At 39.1% G+C, this 23944-nt stretch overlaps 2 protein-coding genes across 3 annotated transcripts in view; one reads left to right on the forward strand and one right to left on the reverse strand.

Moving 5' to 3' along the window:
- Positions 1–3071, forward strand: part of LOC121870135 (glutamate [NMDA] receptor subunit 1-like) — a 32903-nt gene extending 29832 nt beyond the window's left edge. Inside the window, exons 10-11 of the mRNA XM_042371910.1 lie at positions 1363–1526; positions 2745–3071. Coding sequence (XP_042227844.1) covers positions 1363–1526; positions 2745–2839 — 259 coding nt within the window. The 3' untranslated portion in view covers positions 2840–3071. The remainder of the gene's footprint in view (positions 1–1362; positions 1527–2744) is intronic.
- An 831-nt stretch (positions 3072–3902) lies between these two features.
- LOC121870134 (glutamate [NMDA] receptor subunit 1-like) lies at positions 3903–23944 on the reverse strand. Of its 2 annotated transcripts, none has more exons than XM_042371909.1 (11): positions 23741–23944; positions 23521–23621; positions 20707–20797; positions 20000–20137; positions 19771–19862; positions 18868–18968; positions 13683–13897; positions 11895–12050; positions 10889–10995; positions 6997–7160; positions 3903–4874 (listed from the first exon to the last, which is right to left on the reverse strand). In XM_042371909.1, exons 1-11 carry the CDS (start codon positions 23903–23905, stop codon positions 4792–4794), a joined length of 1413 nt encoding a protein of 470 aa, XP_042227843.1. In that variant the 5' UTR covers positions 23906–23944; the 3' UTR covers positions 3903–4791. The 2 variants fall into 2 exon arrangements, with proteins under 2 accessions (XP_042227843.1, XP_042227842.1); XM_042371908.1 differs by having other exon boundaries at positions 19979–20137.

Here is a 23944-nt window from a genome sequence, read left to right on the forward strand (position 1 = left end):
CCTTCTCAAGGATTATAGATGATTGGTGGTTTCAAACCTGTCCGATTTCGTCCTGAAGTAATGATGTATTTCTAAATGAGTTTTATTACGAACCACGCCATCTATTGTGTCATGATCTAACTACCCAGCACTACCGAGCAAGGCCATCTAGGGACGAAACCCGAGTATGACTAGTCTTAGTCACCACTCCGGGTTTCCTTTCTCCATATCCTGGTTGTTGCGTCACCTCCTCCAACTCTTCCTCATCAGCTCCTGATAGAGGAGAGTTCAGTTCACTCTGGGAAGTGACCACACTTGGATTACCTATCCTGGAAACCTACGGCACAGTGACTACCTACCATCTTCTTCAATACTCAGCCCTACTCGTCAGACACTTCAGCACCGCACTTGAGTATTGTAACCCTATATTACCTCCCACCTCCACTTGCTTCAGATTGTTGTATGTTGTATAAATATGTATATACTGTTAAGCCAAAGTTGCGTATGTTTAAGTTAAGTATGGTTAAGGGTAAACTATAGAAAGCTGGATATTTTGTTAAGGAATTTATTGTACTTTATTATACACAACAAAAACTCGCATCCTTTGTCTACCCTTTTATAGTCCGATTGTCTTTGTTTGTTTAGTTTTTTTTGTTGTTGCCTGTTGGGATCTGGGTAGACTTTTAACTATATTCTAAACCAGTTTCTAAATCCCAACTCGTAACAGTTTATTTATAATCGTTGGGATGACCGTTTCTGACGAGAAAGATATTTAGCTAAATTATATAAAGATACATACAGTACATTACATTGAACATTTCAATGTAATTCTAATCTTTTAAAATGTTAGTTTTTGTACCAGAGTATAAAAGTTTATTCATGTATAATACTTCTGATAAACTTCCTATGTACTTATGTTTGAAATAATGAATGTACTGTATGCATCTTTATATAATTTAGCTAAATATCTTTCTCGTCAGAAGCGGTCATCCCAACGATTATGAATAGACTCATTTAGAAATACATCATTACTTCAGGACGAAATCGGAAGGATTTGAAACTGCCAATCAGCTGTAATTCTTGAGAAGGGGGCGGGGCATCTTTTCTCAGCGGACAAAAAACACACTATAGTGGTAGTTCACATTGATACAAAAAAAAATAAAAAAATGAACAAAAAATACCTGTCACCTATGGAAAAAATACAGTAAATAATTGATAATGATTCTTGTATAACTCTTTTACAGTCTTGGTACGAGATGACTCAAACTTATAGTGAAGGGGGAGGGGTGTACAGGAGAAGCCAGTCCACTGTAACCTGGTGAAGTACTGAGTCTAAGACGAGTACAAACAAAAGTAAACTAATATGTTGTTTTTGTATTACAGTCTAAGAAGACTTGTGGAATTTGGCATCCTCCAACATGTATTTCTCTCTGCAATACGGAACGGAACAATTTGTTTGAAGCCTGAGTCGTTCACCAGAACCAACAACAGCCTCCGGCCACTGGAACTGGAGGACTTCTATGGTGTATTCGCTGTTTATGCCGGAGGTGAGGAACCAAACATCAAGAAGGGGAATAAACAAACTGTAGTTCAGTATATAAAATGACAACGAGAACTTCACTTGATGTGATAATAAAGGTTAAATATCAAAGTACGATCCATATAATTATAGTCTTCAGTGTATGAATGTCATGAAATAACAAAATAAAAACTGGCAACTAAGGAGTTGTAAGGAGTTTTGATCACAGCAGAGGTCGAAGGTAGATGTTGAGAGGCAAAATGTAAGGGAGCAGCCCTGTGGGACGCCAGTATATTGAATAACGCTGATATTGCTATAATTTTTTGACGTTGAGAAAAAGTTGAAATTTAAGCCGTTGTACATACATTACTCTAAGTTGGGTCACCATGCAACAAAAACACAACTTCTGAGAATTTATTCCATTTATATTTATATCCCGTCGTCATGTGTCGTGAACCACTTGATAAAAGTTTCTGCCACACCTAACTAGGAAGTCAATCAAGGTGCCATCGTCATATCTGAGGACGAAAGACCACGGCAGTCCAGTCGGAACGTCCCCGGGCTGTCTTTCTCAATTTCCCCGATTTTTAATCCCGCAGGCCTATCATTTTTTTTTGCCTGGACCTTCTCAATTAACTTCTACCAAATGATTCCATAATCCTTTCATCCATACTTATTTGGCAAGATTATCTCGTTCCTCTAGCTAACATTCGTGCTTCTTTTGCTTTTCTGCCACTTTCAATTATTAGCATTCACCTGCACCACCACACTACGAAGGCCTCGAGTCATCTGGCCCTGGTTACTCAAAAGTATATACGGTATTGTATCTCCCAGTTGACTGTAACTCGACCCTTGAAGTTGTAAGTCCTCTCTGTAGCGATACTCAAAACAAAATATCTAAAATTATCAATATACTCGCATGTTATTTTAAATAAAAATTATTTTTTAATTCAGTTGCAGAAAATCTATTACTAAAAGAACTTTAATACGGTATCTTGCTCGAGTATAGGCTGTACTCTTGCTAAGGTTTTCGTCAACATAGAATGTAAACTGTCCTACAGTATGTTATGATAGAATCTGCCTGTCGATGAACCCTGCAAATAACCTCATGTAAAGATTAAATTGATGATGATAAATAACTTTCAGCTGAAGTTACACGTCGACAGAAGCGGAGCAGCCTTTAGGATATCATTAATATGTGACGCTGGACAATATTTCATAACTAAGAAGTGATCATCTCCACCAGGAATGGTGTTGGCGTCTGTGGTGCTGCTGGTGGAAGTGGCTCTCAAGGGTCACCAGAGAATCAAAGGTCGGCCTGAACTGAAAGATCGACCTTGACTCAAAGGTCACCCTGGACTCGGAGGTCATTCTAAACTCAGAAGTCACCCAAATACAGCAGTGACCGTCACCACAGATGATGTTGGCGTCTGTGATGTTGCTACTGACAGTATCAAAGGTCGTCTACACTTGATCACTGATCATCACCTTATTTTGACACTCGACATGAAATAAAACTATACTTTACTTGAGAAAACTCCTATACAGTACATAATAATCTTAGAGCAAGTCATCTGAGTTTGATTTTCCATTTAATAAGTTTCAAGATATGCAATATATTTATTAAGTGTTTGGTAATGTTTCCTATTGAATACGAACATTCCTAATTAAAAGCATCGGAAAAATCGAAGGAATGAATCAAGGGACTTACACAAAAGATCCAATATAGTAAAATTCTGCACTGATCCAACCAATGAAGGGATCATCATTATAAAACTGATATCACATTACTGATGTATTTTATCTCTCGATGTTGTAGATCAGAATTTTGAACATATTTAGGGGGTCATGGTGAACTGAAATAAGTGTCTGAGTGACTTGAGCTATTAATTGACTGCTTCGTTTTATGATCTTGTTGAGGGAAATAATAGGGGCTTTGAAGCTTACTGAAAAGCCCGTTATGATGCGTGTAGCGGGTCACTCTCACGTTGTCGGTAATATGGAACAGTCCTAACCTAACCTAACCTAATTCTTGCTACAACGACTGGGACTCTCAATCCATAATGGTTAAGTTTAGCTGGAGCTACTCGTCTCACTCTCTAATACTGTACTGCCTTCACCATTAACACACCCACCACCCCCGAACACTCACTCACACATTCTTGTCAGTTCTTTCTCTGAGGTTTGATTTGGTATTTCAGATGAATATGTATCAAGATATATAACAGTTAGTGTATTAGTACATATAGAACTACACATTTTTATTCTCTCTTTTCTTGATAATTTTAAGTAGCATTACCAAACACAAGGTGATTATATATAGGTTGAAGCAATTGATCATAATTACGACCAATCATAACATAGTAAGTTGATTATCAGAAAAGGTAAGGATAGAAACACGAGAGTTAGTTGATTTTTTTATTTCACGTGATTGAGTACAGAGACAGGTAGTCATTAGTGACAGGTGTGTTAAAATAGTGATTCTCGCTAAGATATATTCATTATAAGTTAATTCAGAACTCAAATTCATTATAATCAGAATGGACGAGATAACGGTTCTGGGTAAACACAAAAAATACTCTCTGCCACGTTCGTAGAGTGATGTGGTATACTGTATATAATTTGTAATAAAAGTTTAAAAGTCCTGGGTCCAGATTCACTAACACTGCTGAGATACGAAGTCAGTCGATTATAATTCACCTTTCAGTTCTCCCTCAGAATTATGAATATATAATAACAAAAATAATGTTATTCACACTTCCAGGAAATTTGAATTAATTTTAGGTAATTATATTCAGAAATGTAATTTAAATTGGTATTTTTTTTAGATTTGATGTTCTGACTAATAGTTTCATTCGGATTTTAAATTCTAATTCCACTCAGTTTTTGTCATGCAGAATTTTAGTGATATCCCGATTAATAAAAATTAAAGACACATCGCTTTCTAATACAACACTGAAAAGCTTCTGCTGTTAACATCATATGAGAATCTAAAATGTGTGAATCATCCTTATAACTTACATAATGCCATCACTCTTGTAAGGTTCATGACACTATGTTGTGAAACATTACTTAAGGTTCTTAAAGAACAGCATTCTACCTCGTTAATTATGAACTACAAAAATACTCCAAGAAGATGTGTTGCTTCACTCCAATTCACTTACAACATGAAAGTATTTTACCTCATGTTGGGTGTTAACTTGAGGCGTTAATGCAGATAACCTTTAATGTTTCCAGCAGCAGCACCACCACCACCACCGACCCTCAGGTCAGTGTTGTAGTACTGTATGACCTTAGACACCACGATTACCTTGGAGTCTCTGGCGACCCTTGAGAGTCACTTCCACCAGCAGCACCACAGACGCCAACAACATTCCTGGTGGAGATGATCACTTCTTAGTTATGAAATATTGTCCAGCTTCATAGCTTAAATATCTTAATGATATCGTAAAGGCAGTGACAAAAATATTGTTGTTTACTAGTGCAGTACGTGCAGTATATAATTTTAATAACAGCAGCAATTTGGAATATTAGAACACTGGAAATGTGACGAAAGAGGTAAAACTAATTATACTCAGAATTAAAGGTGATGATATTAAGTAATTTAGAACATCTAGAAGCGGTATGGGACAAATATATAAAACACTAATAATATAGATCATAATCCTGAAAAGAAAGGGAGAAAATTTATCTTACGGAAATAACCAGTACATAATTTACATACACGACAACACACAAACATTAAGTCTGCCTGATCATTTATTGTGGAGCCTTAAGGATAACTATAGATCCAATATCACCTATTATTTTAGGATATTATTAACACACACACACACACAGTGGATCAACATCAGGTGCACGAACTCTTCAATATCACCAAAGTTATAGTATCTGTGGCCCAACTACCAACAGCGTGGACCCCCCTTGGCTCATTTGACAGTAAAGGCCAAAAAGGCATCCTTCACTGCTGGAAAACGCATTACATTCCTCCTCTCAACCGAAACTGTGACGTGGATGTCCAGATTACTCAACAGGTCTCTCAGCACCCGGGTTTGGCGCACCTCGACAACCGATCCATCTTATGACGAGGAATCTAATACCATCAGTTTGATACAAAATCGTAAATCAATGAACGTGACAGAATTTTTATTTCCACCCATGATGAATTTCCTCCCACAGTTGCAATGCGACTTTACACCATATTGTTGCACCACTGACGTAATCTATGATGATCGCCAGACAGAATATCAAACAGTAGTATTACCTTACAAGGCTTTAGTCAATCTTACTAAGGTGTTTTCCCTTGTCAACATGGAAGACCTATGGGGATCCTCAGTGGCTTTGGCTGTCCAGCACAGTTATCACTACTGTCAGATAATTCCATTAAGAACTGAGAAGTGTAGTCCTTCATAGTGGCACCCAGTCAGAATATTTCTCTATCCAAAAGGGAGAAAAATATGGCGCTAACCCTCCATTATCTTGGCTGCTTTCCTTACCCACGCCAATGCCAGTCTAGCCAGCAGGTTGAACATCCAGTATTAGGAAAAGGGACTTTTTAACATAAGATGACTACAGGAAAAGAAGAAAATATCAGCCGCCTGCATCATTGAACTTCAGTAGTAGATGACCTCATCCTCGTCGCTTACATGGAACAGACATACAAAAGATCCTGGAAACGAAGACGTGTCTATGCGCTTTATCACCTACAGTATAGCATCTTGAAGGATATCATATAACTGATTTGTTTGTTCATCATCACATTCATTAGTTGGTTTATATTGCATTGACTTGTTTGAATTTTTTTAGTCAGTATTTTGGTGTTTCATTAACTCTTCCTTCTTTTGGGTTCATAACTAAAATAACTATTTATCATGAAACTTATCTAAATGTTAATTAATCTCAAATACAGGTAAAGCAAAACCAAAGAGTAAAACAACTTAATATGATTAGGTTAAACTATTTACAATACTCGTACAAACGATAATGACGAGATAACAAAAACTTGAGATCTGCTGAGAATGAAAATGTACTCATAGACACAACATAACACCATTATTCTAAAGGAATAAATCCTTAAACAAAACGTTACAATGAAGGGCAGTAACATAACTCCTTGTTCTAACATAACAGTTAAATCAATTACAATACACTTGACTTAATGGAGCAGGAACACCATAATATAAGTGAAGACAGTTCACAATAACAATGTATTTCATTATGGAGGAGAAGGTAAGATCCATCGCCGGCAACCATACTGTCCACAACCTGACATATTTGTGTCTGGTAAATAATCAGATTGTCATAATACCTGTACTAAATGGAGCCCAATTACATCAAGAGTACAAGAGTAACCAACCCATCATTATAGCACTACATCTACCCGATTATAGAAGACCTTTGTCATCTTCCTCATACTCAGTTCTCTTATTTCATAAAATGAATTCAATAAAGAGATAAATATAGGATGACCTTAGCGACAGGGCTCAGCGGTTCCTCACCTCCGGCATAAACAGCGAAGACACCGTAGAAGTCTCCCAGTTCCAGTGGCCGAAGGCTGTTGTTGGGTCTGGTGAAGGACTCAGGCTTAAAACAAACTGTTCCGTTCCGTACTGCATTATCATATGCATGTTGGACGATGCCAAATTCCACAAGTCTTCTTAGTCTGTAATACAAAAACAACGTGTCAATTCACTAAGTACTCGTCTTACACTCAGTGCTTCATAAGGTTACTGTACTGGCTTCTCCTGTACACATCACTCTTCTGTGCAAGTTTTATTTATCATTGTTTTAATGCAAGGGCACCGCCAAGACTGTACTGTACTTAAATTACTTGCGGTCAGATAAACATACTTTACCTAATCTAACGGAAGGTAACCCTAAGATAAATACACTTTACTTACTCCAGTATACAATATTTAAGTGAGAAGAGAGAATAGACTGGGAGGAATGAGGATGTGGGGGAGGTTTCGACCACGTTTTTGGTGCCGCAGTGTCTGGGTGCAGGTTTATCGCGGTGACTGTCCAAACTTCTTGAGTACGAGTCTGATTATAATAATAATGATAATGATGATGATGATGATGATTGCATTGATGATGATGATTGCACTGATGATGACGATGATAATATTGATAGTAATAACATGGATGGTGATGATAATAATAATAATGGCATTGGTGATTATAATTGCTGTTGAGAATGTTCATAATAATGAGAATCAGTAGAAATGATAATAAAAATATTAATAATAATAATATTAATATTAATATTAATATTGATAATTGTACAGTAGTGATATTGGATTAACAGTAACGTAAATAATATTAATAATAACTAATGATTATGATAACGACAATATAATATTGCTACTACTGACAACCACAAGGGAAACTACTGCTGCAAACTACCATACTGTAGTTAATAGTTTGCTTAATTACGCAGGTAACCTAAGAAACGCCTAACATCTTGCTTTTTAACACCTTTCATGGTTAAGTTTAAGGTAATTAACTTTCTTTGGTTTGTCTGTAGTCTGTCTAAAATATTAAACCACACAATATACCAGACAGAAGCGTGGAGACTGTTGGTAGCTTTGGTTTAGTCGTGGTCTGGGTTGTTCGTGAGACAGCACACACGTCTTCGAAACCGTTGACTTTCGGAATAAGAAAATAATTAAAAATGTGTTCTATCGTAATTTGTTAGGTTTAATACAGTTGTATCTTATTTCTGTTTGTTTCTCATTTGTTTTTTGTTATTTAAGTGCAAATGAAGCGGGATAAACAATAGAAATAATTCTGGATATTTTTTGTTTACAGTTGACTGACATCACTGTGAGACATCGATGACGTAGGGGTTTTAAGGGTTCCGGAACAGCATTTCGATACATCAGACTCATTCATCCAAAAACGAGCGATTATACGAACTAATAAAAAGGCATATAATCTTGTGTAATACGTTGCCCTATACTTTATAATTACAGCAGATAAATACAAAGATCTCTAAAGCTACATGTGTGGAGAAACGAATGAGTAAAACACGACCAAACTCAGTCCGTTATAGCACTGAGACGAGGTTTGGCCGGTTCACCCAAGTCTTGAATCTGCATCGTTTCGCGGTTTGGGATTTATAGAGAATGTCAACAAAGGCCTTTGCATTTACAAGACGACATACGCAGTGTTGTCATTGCCTTAGTGCCGGAAAGACGTGCGCGTAGCTTATAGACAAACAAATAGCCGGTGAAGAGACTAAAATTGGCAAGGTCTACAAAGCAGTCAAGTGTTCGTCAGTGTAGTAAAGTGTTTGTAAATGTCATGAAGTGTTTGCATGTGTCACAAAGTGTTTATAAGTGTCGTAACGTTATTATAAATATTTCAAAGTGGTATTAATTTAAGTTTCAAAATGTGCTTTGAAGTACTACAAAGTTTTCATAAATATTGTGGTGATCACACGTATAATAACATGTTCGTGTAAAGGTGTAGATAACGGCTACCACCAGAAGGAATTGTCCGAATTGGTTGAATTTTTTTCTACACACTAATATCATGATATTAAACACAAATATGGAAACGACAATACATAGAACCTGACCTAACATACCCCTAGGTTGGGTATGTTAGGTCAGATTCTATGTATTAAAGAGTTAATTTATTTGTTAAACAACGTACCTTAATATTGAGGTTGATATAAATCAGCAATGGCGAGGAGGAATACATGGAAGCGTTTACCATCATTTATAGGAAACGTTTCTTGAAGAGGGATTCAGCGAGGTAAACAACAAAAATGGCGCCGGGAGCAGAATTGTGAAGCGGGATAGAGTAAATAAAGAAAGTCATCAAACAACTTTGGTGGTAGCCGTTATCTACACCTTTAGCCATGTTGTAAAGTGTTTGTTTTATGAAGTTTTATAAGTGATGCGAAAACTTATAAGTGTCACAAAGTAATTGTGGACGCCAAAAACACCTATACATGTCATAAGAGTGGCATAAAGTGTCGTAAAGTGGCATAAGGTTTTAGAGTGCCATAAAGTGTCACGTTATGTCACAAATATTCATGTAATATCCAAAAGTTTTTGTAAGTGGTTTTAAGTGCCATTTGGTCTGATAAAGTGCTATTAAGTCTAACAAGTGTCGTATAATGTAAGAGGGTTAATATTGACGACTAACCTGCCGACGAGTTATTTATTTTCTTACTCTATTGTCATCAGTGAGTACTACCTAGTCGTCTCGACGGTAATGCGGTGGTTTTATATTAAGCTTGGGTTGGGTTGGGTTGGGTTGGGTTACAAAAATTGAAGAAACTATGACCCTGTCCTCTATAGAACACAGTGAAGTGCAGCGTTTTTATAATCATTTACCATACTAAATCGCCGGCGGGTCAGTCGTCAATAATTACCACAGTTTCATAGTGCCAAAAAGTGCCATAAAGTGTCAAAGTTATCGATTAGTTATAAAGTGTCCAAGCAACATACGGTACAACAGTGTCATATGGTGTCAAAAAGTGTCGTATGGGGCTGTGAAGTCTCTCAAAGTGCCAGTGATGCAAAGTGTCAATAAAGCGACGTTAATGTTTTAATGTCTAGCAAAGTGTCGTAAAGAGTCATTAAAGTCGTCAAGTGTTGCAAAGTGTCTTGAACTATCGCAAGGTGTAAAGTGTGTCATGAGGTACAGCAGGGTGTTGTCAAGTGTCCTGCGGTGTCATAAAAGTGTCAAGACGGTGCCAGAAGGTGAGCCTGTACGGCGCCAGAGCTTCCTCTACCACCAGCACAAGGTAATTACTCATAATACTACTGTTATGTTCTTGACATATTGAACAAGTTCTTTTAATCGTCCATTTGGCATTAACTAATGCTTAAGATCATTGGTTCTACCTTAGTTGTTCCTGTCAGTGAATTGTGAATAATCACAAATGGTGTGTGTGTATGGGATAGCTGTAAGTGTGAGTTAAAACAGCTCTTTGTGGGGCATTAACGCACCAGATCTCAAGTACGTCCAAGTTATCATATCTATTGATTATCGTTGTATTCATCAGTTAAGTCCAGGTGTCCTCCGCATCCCACAACAGTTTTAAGGGAACGTTACGCTTTTCCTCTCCATCATTAAGGACATTGGTGTCTCTTCCATATCAATGAGTCAACGTGATGCCCCCACTCGTTCACGCGGTAGTCGAACCTACACCTTATCCTTACACCGTCTTTGCGGTCGTCTGGCGTTTGAGTTACTGGAGGTACACGCTCCCCGTTTTGTAAACTTCAAGAAAAACGCCATCCTTGGTTTTGAAAGACCTTTGATGTTGAAGCGCAGTAATAACATTATTACACCAACAACCCATATCTTACCCGTGTAAGTGCTGCCTTATCACTTTGCATAATAAATTTTCCAAAAGCAACTTAAACTTACATGGGGTCGAACGTTTCTCTGAGAGGTGATCCCTTGGCATAAGCGAAGCCCGTGGAGACTGCCGTGAAGACAGGCTCAGACGCAATATACATGGGACATGAATTTGTCTGTAACATACATAACAGTTACAAAAACATCCTACAAATATTGATGTAACAATATCACCATTATGTAGAAAATGATAATAACAAATTTAGAAAGTTTACAGAAGAGATAGAAATGTATTTTGGTAGTGTTAAGAACTACCTCATGTTGACTGGTCGTTAACTAGAACGAGGTAGGAGCTACCTCTAACCCATGGCTTATTCATAACCTTTTTCCTGTTTCCAATATAATTTCCAAATCAGAAAAAAAAAATATTAAAATTATGGCAGGCAACAGAACTTAAACAAGAATAAATCAAACAAGAATATAATTTAATAAAATCAGAGTAGTCACATGAATGTCTGGCCACGCCTGGTCTAAATTAAGACGTTTTTTTAAGAAGACTTACTACTTTGTGGGAGAGATTAAACAAGTGTACACGCGTGACAACACCCCCACAAGAACCTTATGTAAATCCTTTTTAATTTTTCTTAAAGAGTGTTAATGAAATTACCTTTTGTGTAGTTAAGTGAATCTTACTAAAAGTGGTGAGTACAACATTACCGTCAAGGAATATCTGTTATGAACATATCTACTATTCTTGGTCTGGTTTTCTACATTTTAATCAAATTTCTTAGAAAAATGTATTTGGATAAGATTTAAATTAGTTTCTCTGCCTGTCTACCTACAGGATATATGTTATTTTAACGGTTTTTTCTCATTTTGTGTGGAGTGGGTTCAAGGCGCAACCATGTTTAAGAAAATTATAAAAACTTCACACACAGACCTACCCATAATCATGTCCTCAACTAACAAACACAGTATGCAAGTACAGTAGGCGTTGATAGTCTCTGCTTCATATCAGTTCATTGTGCATAAGTTGATTGGTTAGTTTTTTTTTTTAATACAAACATAATCTTACCATTGAGAATAACGTATGCAGAATATGAGCCATGATTGAGTTAGTGGTGATGGCTGCTTGTATCCCGCCAGAGGTGTCCCGTACTGCTCGGGGCTCATCGAAGTGAGTGATGAGTCGGTCGTTGATCTTGTGGAGCAGTGAACCTGGAGGAGCGAACTGTACACGGAGAGAAATATATTATCCATTTGACTGTCTATTTATTTCTCATTCTCGCTCTCTCTCTCTCCTCTCTACTCTTCCTATAAGTTTTTTCTTTTTCTTTCTTTCTCGTTCTCTTCCTTTTCATATTCCTCTCTCAAAGTATCTATCTAGCTATACTGTTCTCCATATTTTCTAGTTATTTTCCTCATGTCTCTCTCTCTCTCTCTCTCTCTCTCTCTCTCTCTCTCTCTCTCTCACCTTTCTACTTATGTTCTCGGTATTTTAGTGAAGTATATTTGCTGCCTCTCTCTCCATCAGTAAACACTGTCAACCTACTGTTAGTCTCTGGTCCAGCCAAACTTCCCCTCACCTGTCTCTCTCCAGCGGTGACTTGTTAACTTATCACATCTAACTCTCTCCTTCTCTATCATTCTATTTGTGATGATACGAACATTTTGTTAACCAATACGATACTCAAGACAGTCTTACCATAACAAGGATATAATATTATGTAGTTTGGCTTCATTCGGTAAATCAATATATAAACGTTTTAAAGTATCTGAACACATAAAATAAGTGACTCAGTTTATGAATACCTTATTACATGTTAAGTTATTTTCTCACAAATTATCTCAAACTTGTGTCGTTCACTTTATACATAATGATTAAATATTTTAATTGATCCGACTGAAAAAAAGCTGGAGGAGTATGTGAAACTGATGTGCTTGTGAGGTGAGGGAGAAGGGAGTCAGGACGTCAATACTTGGATCAAGGGTTGAATTCTGAACAAAAAATGGAACTTAATAAGTCTGTGTTTTCATTTTCTGTCGTAATATCAAGATGGATAAAGGGACTGCGATGATATTAAGGAAGTTATAAAAAAGGATTTGGTTGTCAAAAAAAAAAATACAGTAGTTATTAGTGAAAGAACTGCAACCCTTATATATATACGCAAGGTAAAAAGACTAGGTCCTACTTTACCGTTGTTTCTTTAATATTTTCACCACCGACACACTTCTAAATTCTTGAAGATTAAGATACACTTTCGATAAAAATACTAATCGTGAGTAGTCTATGTACTAATTCACTGGACTAAAACGGTCTACGAGTTTTTAAGTTACGTCTCATAGCCTCATACTACTGTTCTAACCTTTTGTTGATGTATAAAGTAGCCTTAATTATCTATGGTAAACCGTAAGGATTTTTATTACACTACTCGATTGTTATGGCCACAACACTACCCAACACAATTGTTCCTGCAGATTTGCACCGGAAACAATATCAAACCAGAAGAGCGTGTTTGATAATATTGTATCTCCTACAGGTCCAAGCATAATATAAAATAATACTGGTTTATATTCCAGTTGTTTAAAGTCCATGAATTATCAAAAATTATAAGAAGATTTGACCCATTCGCGGGCTTTCTGGGGATATTTAGCTTGGAACTATATCTGAAACCATTTAGTAAACATATTAAACATGATCTATGCCAATTTTGGTGCTTTTACCACAAACACGATGATTATTTTTTCACCCTGCTCCACTAGTTGTGTTCGTTACTCTTCTTGCATTACTCATCCCTATTCTTCCTCTTTTTGGTTTCTGTCGCCTTTGGTCAGGTAGATACTGAAGATATACAGTACATACTATTACAAACTGATGAATCAAGTTGCCTTCAGGTATATACACAGGTATGTCCGTCTGCATCAACTCCTCGAGGCTGTTGAAGGGATAAGTTATCTTGGGCATGATGAGCATCGCCTTCAGGTTACAGCGGTAAACTATGCCCAAGATGACTGACATCAACAGCCACAGGCCAGAAAGAACCCGGACAGAGTCCCTCTGTGGCGACCAAGTTGACGCTGTTGAGAGATAGAAGTTATACCAATAAGATTATAGTGAAACTTGTGATAACTTTCTGACACATTACTTAAAACACTCGACCTTAAACACTCAGTATAGTATGTTCAGCAACCAGTGACAATATCAGTTAGATGACAGTTATCATAAATTACATAATTATGTCAATAACAGATAATAACACAGAGTAAGATTAAAATCTTCCTGCATAAAACAGCAGATAAAGATCAAACAAGTGATGATGTCGAGGCGTCCCCTTGTCAAAGTTTGAATATATTCGAAGTAGGATATTTTAAACTGGTGTACGCTGTATGACATAGGATAAATAATTTGTTGCAAGGAGTTTCACACAATATTAGTCCTGGTATAAATGAGTTTTGGTCGGCAGAGGGTCAGCGAAATGAAATATTAACGGAAAAGTTATGGGCCCTCCCAGATGCCCCGCGGGTACTAGTTTAGCTCGTTAGACCACTGACTGTGGAAGTGTCATAGAATATACAATGCTGGACCTATTTTAGTAAAGTCATTTATCATGGCTGTTATGATAGATATTCTTCTGCACTGAATCGCTGGGAAGTGCCTCATCACCACTCCCAGACCTTAGATGACACAAGTATCCCATCTGGGTGCACACATTACTTAACATGATTGTTGGCAACTGTTAATAGGTAAAGTAATGCCTGGTTCTGTACATGAGTACAAACTGCATAAAAGCAAAGTTTGTAAAGCGTGATGCCCAAAAGTTCAATGTCTTTGATTTATGAGGTGATGATGATGATGATGATGTCAACATTTATGGTGAATTGTGCAGTATCGTGCCTCTTAGTGAATATTAATTATTTTGTTTTAGTAGTACTGCAGGACACCAGGTTGGATGCACCCCACTTAGCTAAAGGTACAGTACGAAGTCTCTGTGCATTGAAGCTATTAAAGTGTCATTTAGTGTCATCCTCACAAATCTTTTTGATATTTGTATAATTCATTGTTTATTCTATTGTTTATTATATTTAATATTACAAATAATAAGAGTGTACATAATGCTTATCAAAGTAATTGCCCTAAATTTAACTGGGTCACTCTAGGGCTCTTGGTGTTATAGTTAAGAACACAAACACTGAGTTTATTAAAGGACTGGAAGGTCTCATTCTTGCCCATTTATTTTGAAATATTTACTGGAAACCAATCAACCACATTTTGCTCTCATGTGTCTCAATTTTTGCTTCCATAGTTGGTAACTCCAACTTTATTTCTTATCATCAAGCTATCATTACCACGGTACAGTTCTCCTACAAACTCTGCCTATCTTTCACTTAGTTTCTGTCTCCAACAAGATCTTACGAGATTTCCTTTTTTATAGTCCCATATTTTTGTGACATCTTCTCTGATAAATTTATTTTATCATTTTGTTCATTTTCCAGCAGTTATGTGACCTTTATCATCATCATTCCTTTGACACTTTTATTTACCCCGGAAAATCTTTCTCCTGAATGCATATACCGTGTAGTAACAGTAACCTCCCGTGTACTGTACTAAGGACACACAACACTCACCTTGACCACCCATATACCGTGTAGTAACAGTAACCTCCCGTGTACTGTACTAAGGACACACAACACTCACCTTGACCACCCATATACCGTGTAGTAACAGTAACCTCCCGTGTACTGTACTAAGGACACACAACACTCACCTTGACCACCCATATACCGTGTAGTAACAGTAACCTCCCGTGTACTGTACTAAGGACACACAACACTCACCTTGACCACCCATATACCGTGTAGTAACAGTAACCTCCCGTGTACTGTACTAAGGACACACAACACTCACCTTGACCACCCATATACCGTAGTAACAGTAACCTCCCGTGTACTGTACTAAGGACACACAACACTCACCTTGACCACCCGTATACCATGTAGTAACAGTAACCTCCCGTGTACTGTACTAAGGACACAACACTTACCTTGACCACCCATATACCATGTAGTAACAGTAACCTCCCGTGTACTGTACTAAGGACACACAACACTCACCTTGACCACCCGTATACCATGTAGTAACAGTAACATAAGGTAACACTCACCTTGTATACCGTGTAGTAACAGTAACCTCCTGTACTGTACTAAGGACACACAACACTCACCTTGACCACCCATATACCATGTAGTAACAGTAGCCTCCCGTGTGCTGTACTAAGGACACACAACACTCACCTTGACCCAGCCACCCGCATACGTGTAGTAACAGTAACCTCCCGTGTGTGCTGTACTAGGACCCACCTAACACTCACCTTGACCACCCGTATACCGTGTAGTAACAGTAACCTCCGTGCTGTACTAAGGACACCTAACACTCACACGTGTACTGTACTAAGGACACACAACACTCACCTTGACCACCCATATACCATGTAGTAACAGTAACCTCCCGTGTACTGTACTAAGGACACACAACACTCACCTTGACCACCCATATACCATGTAGTAACAGTAACCTCCCGTGTACTGTACTAAGGACACACAACACTCACCTTGACCACCCATATACCGTGTAGCAACAGTAACCTCCCGTGTACTGTACTAAGGACACACAACACTCACCTTGACCACCCGTATACCATGTAGTAACAGTAACCTCCCGTGTACTGTACTAAGGACACACAACACTCACCTTGACCACCCGTATACCGTGTAGTAACAGTAACCTCCCGTGTACTGTACTAAGGACACACAACACTCACCTTGACTCACCCATATATACCGTAGTAACAGTAACCTCCTGTGTACTGTACTTAAGGACACACAACACTACCTTGACCACCATATACCATGGAAAAGGGCAACCTCCTCTGTACTGTACTAAGGACACACAACACCACCTGACCACCCATATACCATGTAGTAACAGTAACCTCCCGTACTGTACCAAGGACACACACACCAGCCTTGACCACCCATATACCGTGTAGTAATAGTAACTCCGTGTACTGTACTAAGGACACACAACACTCACCTTACCCACCTGAGATATATACCATATGTAGTAGCAGTAACCTCCTGTGTACTATCCAAGGACACAGCACAACACTCACTCCACCACCCATATACCGTGTAGTAACAGTAACCTCCCGTGTACTGTACCAAGGACACACAACACTACCTGACCACCCGTATAGGGCCATGTGGTAGTAACAGTAACCTCCTGTGTATCACTGTACTAAGGACACAACGCTTAATTTGACCACCCATATACCATGGTAACAGTAACCTCCTGCACTGTACTAAGGACACACAACACACACCTGACCACCCATATACCATGTAGTAATAGTAACCTCCTGTGTAATGTACTAAGGACACACAACACTCACCTTGACCAATTCGTATACCACATAGTAACAGAACTCCGTGTACTGTACTAAGGACACAACACTCACCTTGACCAATCTATATACTGTGTAGTAACAGTAACCTCCTGTGCAATGTGCCTAAGGACAATACAACACTCACCTTAACCACCTGCATCATGTAGTAACAACAGTAACCTCCCCGTACTGTACTAAGGACACAACGCTACCTTGACCACCCATATACCATGGTAACAGTAACCTCCTGTACTGTACTAAGGACACACAACACACCTTGATTCAATTTTATATACCGTGTGTAGTAGTAACTCCCGTACTGTACTAAGGACACAACACCTTTACCTTGACCACCATATACCAGTGGTAGTAACAGTAACCTCCCGTGTACTGTACTAAGGACACACAACACTCACCTTGACCACCCATATACCATGTAGTAACAGTAACCTCCCGTGTACTGTACTAAGGACACACAACACTCACCTTGACCACCCGTATACCGTGTAGCAACAGTAACCTCCCGTGTACTGTACTAAGGACACACAACACTCACCTTGACCACCCATATACCATGTAGTAACAGTAACCTCCCGTGTACTGTACTAAGGACACACAACACTCACCTTGACCACCCATATACCATGTAGTAACAGTAACCTCCCGTGTACTGTACTAAGGACACACAACACTCACCTTGACCACCCATATACCATGTAGTAATAGTAACCTCCCCGTGTACTGTACTAAGGACACAACACTCACCTTGACCACCTGTATAATATGGTAACAGTAACCTCCCTGTGTACTGTACTCAAGGACACATAACACTCACCTTGACCACCCATATACCATGTAGTAACAGTAACCTCCCGTGTACTGTACTAAGGACACACAACACTCACCTTGACCACCCATATACCGTGTAGTAACAGTAACCTCCCGTGTACTGTACTAAGGACACACAACACTCACCTTGACCACCCATATACCGTGTAGTAACAGTAACCTCCCGTGTACTGTACTAAGGACACACAACACTCACCTTGACCACCCATATACCGTGTAGTAACAGTAACCTCCCGTGTACTGTACTAAGGACACACAACACTCACCTTGACCACCCATATACCGTGTAGTAACAGTAACCTCCCGTGTACTGTACTAAGGACACACAACACTCACCTTGACCACCCATATACCGTGTAGTAACAGTAACCTCCCGTGTACTGTACTAAGGACACACAACACTCACCTTGACCACCCATATACCATGTAGTAACAGTAACCTCCCGTGTACTGTACTAAGGACACACAACACTCACCTTGACCACCCATATACCGTGTAGTAACAGTAACCTCCCGTGTACTGTACTAAGGACACACAACACTCACCTTGACCACCCATATACCGTGTAGTAACAGTAACCTCCCGTGTACTGTACTAAGGACACACAACACTCACCTTGACCACCCGTATACCGTGTAGTAACAGTAACCTCCCGTGTACTGTACTAAGGACACACAACACTCACCTTGACCACCCATATACCATGTAGTAACAGTAACCTCCCGTGTACTGTACTAAGGACACACAACACTCACAGTGAGCAATAGCAGCGCCCAACGTCCAGAGGCAGGAGGTCCAGGCCACGGTGAGGGGACCCACACTCCCATACGACTTTCCGCCATCACTCTCACTATCACTGTAAAGTACAAGTTTTTACTCTACTGCCATACAGTATGAGATGTTGCACTATTTTGTTTTCTCTCTCCGGTTTAAAGTATTTCAAGCTGAATCAAGGTGTTTATCATCTTATTGTTAATGACGTTATTTTTATCATAATTGAAAAATGTTAAGTGTAGGTCATTTGAAATGTAGTGAAATTTGGTCATTAAGAAATATTTTAGTATTTCAATTCATAAAAAATTAGATGTTAATGATGCAAATGGCTGTAATATCTCGTCACTGCAAGTTGAACATCGTTTTCAAACACTGGGAAATAAGCCCTATCCATGTGAATACTTTGGTATGTAAATAAAGCCAAATTCGTTTAACAAATAGTGATTTTTTTACACATTTTAAGACTTTTCCTGATATTTTGTAAGTCATCAGAATCAAGACCAAATGCAAACACATATTATATTCTTCCTTTACTTCCAGCCATTCTCCTAGGACCTTCATCTGTCGCATATAACATGTACTGTACAGTACAGTATTTACACTCGTCTTCAATTGATTTTATTGCTACTTCACATCTCATTTTTAACACGTACTGTACTTGAGTTACAAGTTAGTAGTTACGGTGGAGTAGCTTTTTAAACTCATCGTGGCCCAATGGTTTAGCTCCCTGACAACCACAAGGAAAGAAACATGAGAAGATTTAAGCTTTCTATACTACCGTACTGGGAAAGTACATTATTGTACTCTGTATTAATATCTTATGATTTATATCTACAGTTATCTCGCCCAAAAAAATCTATAAATTTCAATATCAGTTTCTTTACCTTTGTTGTGGATAGAGGAGGCTCTCTTCCCACTCAATAAAGAATATCACCACGCCGACTGCAATCATTGTTAGGAGGATGAAGAGCCATATCTGCAACATGGTATGGAAATAAAGGCTCATAACTAGTTACCGATAGTCAAAATTATATTTCGTTTTTTAATTCAATAATAATAATCCATATCTTCACAACATAAAACAACTCTTACGAAAGTGGTAAAAGGTCTCACGAAACCAGCGAGGTCCGCCGCAATCACTGGACGTTGATGAGCTATCACGATGTATTCCATGTAGAGAGGTGTGCTGAAGTCGGCAGCTTGAAACCGCACATGATTCACAGGAACTGCAGTGCCTATCATTTCACACTTCTGTTAAGTGGACATGTTTAAGTTAAACAATACGATCTATGTTTTATCTCCCATAGTACAAAAAAAATAAGATAAAATAGTGAAGAAATATAAGATACGGGTTGATGGAAGTATAACAGAAGCATATTTAAGTGAGAGTGGGCGTGGTGTTCCTATTTATTTATTTTTTCTTATCTGCCTCAATTGACGGACAGCGGTGAGCTAGTGCGGACCCCAAGCATTTCTCTCTCTCTCTGAATTTTTTGTTTAGGTTTTCATTTTTAAGTACGTCTGTAATTAGTAGTATTTTTAAATTATCTCTCGTATTCAATTATTTTATTCTAAATGATTCACGGCACATTTTCTACTGTACTAATGCATGAAATCTTGTGGTTCATAATAGCGTTTCTATGATGCATGTTATGACAAATTGTACCCCTATGGTCCACGGTTATCAAATACTCCCTACATGTTCTGAAATTGGAAGACATAATCTTACTGGATCTATATGGTGAGAAAACTATAGGATATTTACATAAAATACTTAACATTGTTTACCTGAGCACAGCGCAGCACAGCACGAGACTCACCTGGCGGGTGAGCAAGCCCATCGCTCCATCCCAAGACCCGTTTGGTAGTTTATATCCTGAGCTGAGTAAGTCTGGAAGAACCCACTCGTAGCTGTAGTAGATAATGAGAAACTGCATATATCTCTCTAAAAACTGTAATATTCTTATAAATTCTCGCCACTTTTAAACACACCTGATTATAATGATTAGCGTTCTTCCAGGTTTACAATGTGTCATGGCAGTGTGTGTAAAAACAGCAATTCCTACCCACAAGAGGGTCTTAAAGACATTCAGATCGGGACTCTACGGGTTACTTATATTTACAAGTACTCCGAGAATAGTTAATGTTTATGTTTATTTTTATTTTTTAGGTTTTAGATCTTTATTTACGCCCCCCCCCCCCTACAAGGGACGGCAGTCCTATACACAGGGCAAAAGAACGCCAAACTTAATTACATAGACTCTTGTCTCGTAGGGAATCTGCATCCCAAGTTTTAGTCAAAGTTGACTGCTAGTGGGTGTAAGGAATAAAACAGTGGAACTCGTACCTCAGAGTGTGCTAAAACAAGTGAGTGAAATAGTGTTTTTCTAGAGCAGGTATTTTATGTGGTACAAAATTTTGGATACAACAGTAACATAAATTTCCAAGACATTGGTAGTTAAGATTAATTTACAGAGTTCGTCAAAGGTTTTGTTAGGTGGCAACAAGGAGCGAGCTGGTATGCGTTCTGAGATGTAATGCTGAAGGCTGTATTTTCAACGAGAAACAAATTCGACAGTGAGTAACTACAAGTCAGATTCAGGCGGCAACTACACCACTGAGCAGAGTCAGACATTTATTCCGGCCGTATTAATATTTTCTGTCACAATATTTATCATAGAGGCAAACACTAACAGTGACACATCGCTGTTCAATTTGTTTTTCGTTTATAATTTGAAGAGCGGCTTTCTTGAGAAGCGTCTTGATTCGACCAGGAGTTACGGTTGAAGTTCATTAGGGATAACGGCAATAGTACCATACACTACAGTACCACACACCACAGTTAGACAGCTCTACAGTACCACACACTACAGTACCACACACTACAGTACTACACACTACAGTACCACACACCACAGTACCACACACCACAGTACTACACACTACAGTACCACACACCACGGTAAGACAAATCTACAGTACCACACACTACAGTACCACACACTACAGTATTACACACTATAGCACCACACACCACAGTAAGACAATTCTGCAGTACCACACACTACAGTACCACACACCACAGTACCACACACCACAGTACCACACACCACAGTACTACACACTACAGTACCACACACCACAGTAAGACAGATCTACAGCACCACACACCACAGTACCACACACTACAGTACCACACACCACAGTACCACACACCACAGCACACACCACAGTACCACACACCACAGCACACACCACAGTACCACACACTACAGTGCCACACCACAGTAAGACAGCTCTACAGTACCACACACTACAGTACCACACACACCACAGTACCACACATTACAGTACCACATTACAGTACCACACACCACAGCCACACACACTACAGTACTACACACTACAGTACCACACACCACGGTAAGACAACTCTACAGTACACACACTACAGTACCACACACACTACAGTACTACACACCACAGTACCACACACCACAGTACAGACAACACTACAGTACCACACACTACAGTACCACACACTACAGTAAGACAGCTCTCTACAGTACCACACACTACAGTACCACACACTACAGTACCACACACTACAGTACCACACACCACGGTAAGACAACTCACACAGTACCACACACCACAGTAAGACAGATCTACAGTACCACACACTACAGTACCACACACTTCAGTACTACACACCACAGTACCACACACCACGGTAAGACAACCCACACCACACACTACAGTACCACACACCCTCGGTAAGACAACTCCACAGTACCACACACTACAGTACCACACACCACGGTAAGACAACTCATAGTACCACACACTACAGTATTACACACTACAGTACCACACACCACGGTAAGACAACTCCACAGTACCACACACTACAGTATTACACACTACAGTACCACACACCACGGTAAGACAACTCTACAGTACCACACACTACAGTATTACACACTACAGTACCACACACTACAGTACCACCCACCACAGTAAGACAGCTCTACAATACTACACACTACAGTACCACACACTACAGTACTACACGCTTCAGTACCACACACTTCAGTACCACACACTACAGTACCACACACTACAGTACTACACACTACAGTAAGACAACTCTACAGTACTACACACTACAGTACCATACACTACAGTACTACACACTACAGTACCACACACTACAGTACTACACACTACAGTAACTCACACTACAGTACTACACACTTCAGTACCACACACTTCAGTACCACACACTACAGTACTACACACTACAGTACCACAAACTAAATAATAATAATGGTTGCCCCTCGTGTAACGAGGATGGCCGGCCCAAGTTAACTAGTTGCATGACCCAATGTCAAGGAATAGTCCAAGACCGGACAACTCGCCAACTGCAGTACCACATTCCAGTACCACACTGCAGTAACAAACTACGAGGAAGTGTATCTCTTTGGTCAGTAAAGATGATATAAAAAATAATTTGATCATGAAAATGATTCCAATAATGTTTAGTTTTTAATTTTAAAAGTTCGTTAAATACAAACATAAACTTTTTACTTGGTGAGTCATGTGAAGTAAACTGATCATAAACTAAGTCTTACCACATGTTAAGTTTAGTTGTTACTATATCCAGGACCTTGATGATGGAGCCCCTCATGGTGTAAGGAATTGTGGTGTTGTCTACGTCCAGGTGTGGGTAGTTCTGTTGGGGAGAAATATCATATGAAGACCATAATTATCACGCTATCTCTCTCACACACACACGGTGGTCACTTTACATCAACACTCGATATGACCTAAGTAACTTGGTGGATCACTTACTAGCACGCCGCAAATTTTTAGACAAGGAGACGAGTTGGTGGGATCAGCGGTCATGCCCGTAGTGGCGGCGGTTATGTCGGTGGCACCGGCGGTCATGCCTATGGCGACGATGGCCACGGCAGCAGTCACGGTGGCGGCAGTGTTCATGGTGGCGGCGACAGTCATAGTGGCATGAGAGGTGTCCCTCACACAAGTGACTCCTCC

Source organism: Homarus americanus, unplaced genomic scaffold (genome assembly GCF_018991925.1).
Source record: "Homarus americanus isolate GMGI-L3 unplaced genomic scaffold, GMGI_Hamer_2.0 scaffold34494, whole genome shotgun sequence".
In the NCBI taxonomy this organism is placed as follows: Eukaryota; Metazoa; Arthropoda; class Malacostraca; order Decapoda; family Nephropidae; genus Homarus; species Homarus americanus.